General features: G+C 40.3%; 1 protein-coding gene across 1 annotated transcript; it reads left to right on the forward strand.

Moving 5' to 3' along the window:
- Window positions 1-3,136: 3,136 nt before the first annotated feature.
- Window positions 3,137-8,548, forward strand: LOC310814705 (zona pellucida-like domain-containing protein 1; the record flags this gene model as incomplete). Its single annotated transcript, XM_083684205.1, has 12 exons — window positions 3,137-3,325; window positions 3,608-3,792; window positions 4,005-4,077; window positions 4,194-4,291; window positions 4,490-4,570; window positions 4,735-4,906; window positions 5,148-5,262; window positions 5,385-5,411; window positions 5,795-5,860; window positions 7,537-7,636; window positions 8,018-8,240; window positions 8,441-8,548. 12 exons carry the CDS (start codon window positions 3,137-3,139, stop codon window positions 8,546-8,548), a joined length of 1,437 nt encoding a protein of 478 aa, XP_083540331.1.
- Between the last annotated feature and the right edge of the window lie 35 nt (window positions 8,549-8,583).

Below are 8,583 nucleotides of genomic sequence, written 5' to 3' on the forward strand. Positions count from 1 at the left end.
ATTTTGCGAGACCTTCACATTTATGAATGATTAGTAGAAAGATGTATGTTTCTGATATAAACTGGTCTAGGTTTATTGGTCTCTGAGTAATAGAGTTACTAGAAAAAGTGTTACAATTGCCCTCGGTTTCCCCTATATTCCTACTGATAATTGATATTGATCACTAGGCTTCTTAGATCTCTGGTTGGATCTCTACTGTATTTCTGGCCTCTTGGGATGTTTTTCATCAGGAAACTGATGATTCACATTAAGTCTTCTTCTTTCCATGATGCCAGCCCTGTACATTTAGTACTCCATTTTGCTGACTGAGATAATGCAATGTATTTTAAGGCTAAGCATTGAACTTGATGTAGACAGCAATGATGACAAAGCATTATGACCTCATCTTCCCTGATAGAGAGGTTTCAGTTGGTCTTATATCTTGAGAAAACAGGCGCACATTAGCCTGTGCTGTTACAGTGTCATGTCTGAGGTTGACATATTGCTCAGGTTGCATATGGTTGAATGTGTGACTCTTGATGTGCTTTTATCAAATGTTATTTTATGTCTATACTGTAAGAGCCTGCATGTGCCCATTGGGAGGTGTGACGTCTAAACTCCCTGACACAGGGGACAGTAGATACTGTAGCCTATTGTTGTACAGTGGGAGTGAATACATTCCTTCATAAAGGACAGATCAGCAGAAAACCAAACACACCCCTGTGAGTCAGATGGTACATGCAGGGCTGAGTCCCTCTGCTGGGATGAAGCTGTACATTATGTGGTAACAAAGGAGGTTGGGGATTTTCTAAAGAGGGTGTCTCATTGAACAATTGCTGTCAATTGCTTTTGTGTCTGCCCTGGAATAACCTGTGAGATAAAGAAATTATGCTAATCATAGCTGTTGGGCATAAGCCCATAGACCACCGTATACTGAAAATTGAGTATGAAAATAAATAAAATCGTATACAAATATATGGTCCTGTAAAGTGTTGTGTACTTATGTGCTGTCTAGAATGTATGTGCTTAATATTGGCATATACAGTGTAAAGAGACACAATGTTTAGATAACACCCATGGCGTGCCTTTGAGACAAATAGATATTTGGACAACAAAGAAGAGATAAAAACTGGCATTTGTCATCAGATACCTCAACAGTAATCTAACATGCATATTTTTTAGGTTGTACCCACAAAGAGTATTGTAGTGTCGGTCTCTTGGGCACTCCAGGAAATGTAGAAGCCTCTTTCATGGTTCATGCCTTACAAAAGGACGAGAACGTCCCCCAAAGAGGTGTGTCTTTTATTCACAGACTGTGGGAGAACTGAACAGAGGTTTTCTACATACAATTTAAAGCCTGAAGCCACAACAGAACCTGATCCATTGCTAAACAGCATGTTTATCACCCAACAAAAATGTAACGAGAGAACAAGCTCCGTCGACAACAAGCTCCGTCAACAGCAATGCTCCACTTTAAGATGAGAAGGCAATACAATACTGTGTATGTACTGTACATCACATTGCACACAAGGTCATTGTAGAGTGTTGAATGAACTTAAGTCAAAGAATCCTGAATAGCCATTACATAACATCATTAGTGCCATTTCACCTCAGCCTTGGGTGACTTCCACCACCCCCCTGCGCTCCGTCCTCTGTCCCCAGACAGCATGTGTTTAATGTGAACGGGATTTTTTTTTTTAAATGTACATGATTTGGAAATTCACTTCATTTATTTGGTCAACAGGCTGTGGCTGTGGCTGTGGCTGTGGCTGTGGCTGTGGCTGTGGCTGTGGCTGTGGCTGTGTCTGTGGCTGTGGCTGTGTCTGTGGCTGTGGCTGTGGCTATCTCAGATTCCTAACTCTGCTTAAGCCTACTAGATCACATCGTCAACCTCTGCAATTATCATTGCGATAACATTTCTTGACATCATATGACAGTGCATCCGTGTTCTTAACTTATTTCACCACTATGTATGATTGAATGTTCAGGCCTGCATTGCATTTTCAATTCCAACCAGAGATTTCACAGCAGTACTTACAGAGATCATTGTAAAACATAAAAGATCAATAGAATCTGTGAAAATCCATGTAAATATCCATGTTGGAAAAACAGCAAAATGATACAATGTTTTTGAACATCCATAGCTCGTATTACTCTTTTTGTATGGGGTTCCCTCTCACGCCCATTTGCTCCCAAGGAGGCCAGTATAAATAAAGGTTCTGGAGATACTGTAGAGCGAGAAACAGAGAGAGATGAAGACATACAGGTGAGTCCTATGCTATACCACAAGAACCTCATCAGTAAGAGCATGATGGTGTATTTAATCAACATTCAAATGCAGCCACTGTTAGTCGCTTTTGTCATCTATTTTGTTTTTGTGTTGTTGTGTCGTTGTTGGAGTGTGTAAAAACCTGTTGTCCTTATGTACAGTACAAGAAGATTATTCTGTTACTGAATTTGCAAGACGTCAACTATTGGGGCTTTGTAGAACACTTAGAAATGGATGTCAAGTTTATCTTGACAAAGATTTACCCATATGTGATGTTTTTCCAGATCCTTCATAAAAGAGCTTGGTGAATGCAGACCCATTGTGTGTGTCTTGTCCTTGCAGTCAAAGAACAATGTGGCTGGCCTTTCTTGTGTGCCAGCTTGGCCTGATTCTGTGGTGTGAGGGCCAGTTTATCTGCAATACCCACAGTACATTTAGACCACCAGGTTAGTGACGGTTTACTTCCATCCCCTCTCATTTCAAATGTGGTAATCTTTTTTTTATTTATTTTTATCAGAAAACACCCTCAGGATTTGTTATGAAGGCTAAATTAACTATTCATAAACTCTTCATAAAGCCTATATATAGTAGATGCCTCATAAATCATTCATATGTGCATTCATACTATTTAAGGGTGTTATAACAGGTCCTGACATCTGGCACTTTGCCAAATATGGCATAATAACGTGATAATAACATGAATTATTATATCTATGTATGCCTTATACAGGACACAGTGTATAAAGGCCAAATAAATCCTGTAATTTGTAAAGTTGTAATTTGTTAAAAGTGTGACTGTGACTGTGGCTAATGTATGTGCTTATTTCCACTTTGCTCTCATCATTCCCAGTGAACGATGACATCACAGTGAACTGTGGTACTGCGTTTATGGAGATGAGTATATTGCTGTGCCCAGTCTACTTTGCTGGATACAATGAAACCCTGATGGCCCTTAATGCACATTTCGGACTCTCAGAATGCCGTGGAGTTGCCGACATGAACGTTGATCCTCCGATCCTGAAATTTAATCTCTCCATAACTGATGAGGCTGTGGCTGTTTGCTCCAACAAATTTACGGTATCCCAACTCAAAATAAATTAATCTAAATAAACAAACAAAATAAACAGATAGATAGATAGATAGATAGATAGATAGATAGATAGATAGATAGATAGATAGATAGATAGATAGATAGATAGATAGATAGATAGATAGATAGATAGAATAATATCCCAAGGAAAAGCTATCATACAGATACTGTAGCATCAGTATAGTGAGACTATAATATCAACATCAGGTCAGTTTGGTTCGGCTTTGTTTTTCCAATGTAGGTATTTTTATTGTTTTGTCCTGACACAGATAACCAGCGAAGTTGGAACGGGCGTCTTCTCTGACTTCTCCAATGTCCAGTTTGTTAATATCTCTGGCAACATCAACTCCTTGGACCCCAGTGCGGGCACTATTACCTACCGCCAGCAGATCATGTACATGTTCTCTTGTCGCTACCCTCTGCAATATTTGGTCAACAACACTGAAGTGAGCGTGTGAGTATACAATATTTCAGCACCTAACTCTGAAATAATTTAAGGCCCACTAAAGTGATTTCCATATCCAATAATTTCTGGGTAAATGTTAGGTTACCTACTTTAATTGTTTAGAATTAATATGCTCAAAGAGAAGCAAGAAGTAGGTTTTTTGTATAATGTGGAAAATATGCACATAATAATAATAATATTCATCTGATGACTGCACACAGGTCGGGTGTGAGTCTTGCTGTGAGGGACAACAACGGAAGCTTCATCAGTACACTGAGTATGCAACTCTACAGTGTGAGTGGTCTCCCTCGTGTGTGTGCCATGACACGTTGCAGTACACTGTGCACCTCTCCAGGAAATTAAGCAATTGTGTTGTGTCGAGAATAGTCTGTATTCTTTTTGTGAAACAGGATACTTCATACACTGATGACCTCATTGTGCCAGATGCTGGACTCAATCTGAAGACCAGGATCTTTGTAGGGGTCAAAGCGACCAATCTGACAGAGAGGTACAAAAGAGGCAGTTCTCTACAGTATCGATAGTCAAATCTAACTATGTGAAAACTGTATCTAGGTTAACGAAGGCTACTTCCTCATAGCACCATTTTACACACAAATCAAAAGACAAAATACTTCAGAAAAAAAAGATGCCCGTAATAAGTATTTAAAGAAAGCCATATTGTGTCCCTCTGTCTCTACCTCTAAAGATTCAATGTGCTGCTTGACCGATGCTATGCCACAACAAGTCCCTTTCCCAATAACAGTACCTACTATGACCTCTTTGTTGGGTGAGTCATCCAGACAGTTTTGCATCATGTTGTCACCTGTACAGCTTTAAAAGCTTTGACACAAAACTCTGAGAAACTCAAGTTTCAAGTTGCATTTGTTTCTGGCCACACCGAACAGGCTACAGTATGTGTATGATATGTTCATCACGCCCTCTCATCCCTAGATGTACACGCGATGGACAGACCAAGGTTGAGATGAACGGCGTGTCTCAGATCGCACATTTCTCCTTCGAGGCCTTCCGATTCGTGGAACACAAGAACATGACCGTTTCCACTTTCTACCTGCACTGCGTCACCCGACTCTGTGAGGTGTCCACCTGCTCGTCCCTGCTACCCGTGAGTATCAACAGACAGAGAGATACGCACACACAGTGTGTAAACTGACATCACTAAGAATAAACAATGCATTTTTGTTCTAAACAAATATTGTGTCAGTCACATCATGATCAGTTCATTGAAGTTTATTAAATGGCGCCCAGTTTAGCTTCTGAAAATGTAAGCTTCTCTCATAGGGAGCCAAACTCATTCTACCTAGCAGGAAACAGAATGAGTACTGAACTTTTGTCTCTGACCACAGGACTGTTCATCCAGTTCATCCAGGAGAAGGAGAGAGGCCCAGTCAAGCCAGGATGAGTCGTCCAACAACATAGCTACTGTCACCTCTGGCCCCATCAAAACCAGAGTGGACAATGGTGCGGCCATATTGTACCGTTGGACTGGTGGTGTGCTGCTGAGATGAGACCTACATTAAAAAATGAACATAATGCATTCTCTTGTATGTGTCTTGACCATATATTCTGTTTCTCTCCTCCAGGTAATACAGCAAGTGCTGCATCTCACTGTAAGCCATTCTTTCATCTGACTTTTAAGCTTGTCATTGGTTTGTTCATTTGTTTGATAACTTATTATCAAGGTAACCTAATGAATGATGGTGTATTCAACCATACACTCTGAGAGAAAATGGTTCTTGGGCTGTCCCCATAGGAAAACCCTTTGAAGAACACCTTTTTGGTGCCATGTAGAACCCTTTTTAGAGAGAGGTTTCGATATGGAAAGAGAAAGGGGACTCTTTGAAATTAGACAATGAGGTAGAACCTTTTTGTTCTAGAGTGTAGGCTACAGCGTGTGTTTCCTTTGTTGCAGATTTAGCATATTCGGTAAGGAAATCCAAGTCTTGTGTAATTCCAGACTAATGTGTGATACGCCCTGTGTTTCCTCTTCCAGCTTCCTCACCTCAGTCCCAGGGCAGCAGCTCCATTATGGGTGTGGTCATCACCATCGCTGTGTTGGGTGTGATCTGTGTGTCCATGGCCGTGTTCGCTGTCTTGTACATTAGAAACAAAAAGTATAAACACTGAGCAATGGTCAGGGCCAGTGACATCGTCTGACATGGATGAAGGCTGGCACCTTAACCCTCCTCCCTCACTAACACCAGGTGGGGTACTTTACAGTATAACAACTATAGCACTTAGACTTCACAGCTTATCTGTTGTGAAGACATGAAGCAAAGACAGGTCATGGTAATTGTGAGTAAAGAGTGGTTAATTCTCAATTCATGGATCACAATGTCATTAGAGGACAATGTTTCAAGCAGAAATTCACGCGCAAAGTTACAGAAACGTAACATACTAGAAATGCAATAAAGTGGCAGCACAGTACGTGCACTTGCACATAATCATCATAATCACCTAGATTGATCTCAAATGTGGGGGGTACAGATTCTGTATGATCTTTTGTACGATAGCTGACTACTGGTCAGAATAAATGTTTGTATGTAATCACTTGCTTGACAGATTCATATTAAAGTATTTTATTAATGAAATGGTTTGATTTCTTATGAGACATTTTGGCTCACACAACCTGGTTCGCACAAGGCTTACCTACTTAGAAGGCTTACTTACTTACAAGGCTTACCTACTTGCTTAATTACTTGATTTGTTATTGCTAGTGTTTCTGTGTTATTCTGTTAGTGTGATATTTTTGTTTGGTTGTATTTCTGCATGAGTAAATTCAAAGGCTTTATCAAGCCTTCATAAACCCTTCATAAACCTCACATAGATGCTTCATAAATAATGTCATGCTGTATTAATTTTGAAAAAAGGGTTATGTCACAATTGTCACATCACAAGTGCCAGATGCATATACAGTGTGAAGGGTTTGTGAATACATCGACATTCATAGGTTGTCATTTGTTTAAAGTGTGACTGAAATTCTTAATTCAACTAATTCACATTACTGTTGGATTGAGCATATTAGTTCTACTAGTTCTATTAGTTCTATTAGTTCTACTAGTTCTATTAGTTCTACTAGTTCTATTAGTTCTACTAGTTCTATTAGTTCTATTAGTTCTATTAGTTCTACTAGTTCTATTAGTTCTATTAGTTCTACTAGTTCTATTAGTTCTACTAGTTCTATTAGTTCTATTAGTTCTATTAGTTCTACTAGTTCTATTAGTTCTATTAGTTCTATTAGTTCTACTAGTTCTGTGCCTCTGATAGTGTCCCTCTCATGTATCTCGTATCATGTGACAAAGGGCACGCTGTTACCTGTAAAGCAGCCATGAAGTGCTAGCAGGGACCATATCATGAATGTCTTGGTTGGGTGCGTATGCAGATTAGTCATACAAATTTTAAGGGCTGCCTGGTTTGTAGAGAATGATACACCTTTGTGCATTGAGAAGAGCAGCATGTGGATAAGCACTCGTAGAACCTACATGGGTAATTATTTCTACAATTCTACATTTGCTAGTATCCTGTTCATTGAATTACTTTTTCTTTGTCATATTTTTAGTTTATAAAACGTAGTATTTTGGTTTTTGTACATTCTGTTGGACACACATGGATGCATCATTTGATATTATGTATGTACATTCACACACAAGTTTGTATTCTCTGTGTGGCTGGCAATGTCTGATGGCCTGCCAGGGCTTGTCTTGGCCGGACTCCTGTTTTGTGTGGTCTGTGAAGATATGAAGGATGAAGAAGAGATGACTGAAGAAGAGACGACTGACACTTCAAATACACATCAGAAAAAGGAGCTGATGGACTTTTTAGGCACCAAGAAACGGTAAGAATGTCAGAATCCTCTCTCAGATCCATTTGTTGATAAAAATGTAAAGCAAAATGGCAACAGCAGGGTGTGCTGTATACCGTTCTATATACCATGGTTATATATCCTCAGATAAGTAGAATCAAGCATACTTCAAACTAGTACAGTGCATACCAGACCTGGGTCGAGGATTTGAAATACTGAGCCTGCCTTTAGTGCCAGATGGGTGGGGTTTGCACTTTTCAGACAATTCCATTGGTGCCAAAGTGCCAGGCAAACTCAATCAAGCACATCTTCTATTTCAAACACTCAATCAAGCACATCTTTGATTTTTTCTTTTATACTATTTGAACCCATGTCTGTTGTATTTCCTCATGGCAACTCCTGCCCCTGCCCCAGGTGCACCTGTTCCCTGTATACTCTCAATGGGGGCTGGGGCCCTGACGTAAGGCTGCGCTCCTTTGAGACAGTGAAGACGGGGCGTCAGCTGCACTGCAGTGACAGCCTGACCCACCTGTGTACCTCCCTCTGCTTCGCCAGCGCAATGGAGTTCATGAGCAACCGGCCATGTCTCACCAGCTACTTCTGTAGCCACCTGGACAATCTGACTACACCCACAACTGTAAGGAGGGAGTCCGATATAAATACCGTCTGTGTAAAGTTCATTATTTGTTGAGGGGTGGTTATCATAGTCGGATATGAATTCCATTCCATTGAAGATGCCTTAAAATGGTTTCACAAATTAGTCACAAGTTCCAAAGCTTTTTTAGGACAGACTGTATAAAGGCAAACATGTAGAGCATGTTGTTTTTTGTCCACCAGGTGGGGCTGGTGATCCATAGCTCTCAGTGCTTCCTGCCCAAAGTGATCTGGCACACCAACTACAAAGTGACCTGTGAGGAGGGCCGCTCTACTGGAAGTGACGCTTAATGACTAATAACGCCTAATGACGAATAATGACGCAC

The sequence above is a fragment of the Argentina silus genome (assembly GCF_951799395.1).
Source record: "Argentina silus genome assembly, chromosome: 14".
NCBI lineage: Eukaryota > Metazoa > Chordata > Actinopteri > Argentiniformes > Argentinidae > Argentina > Argentina silus.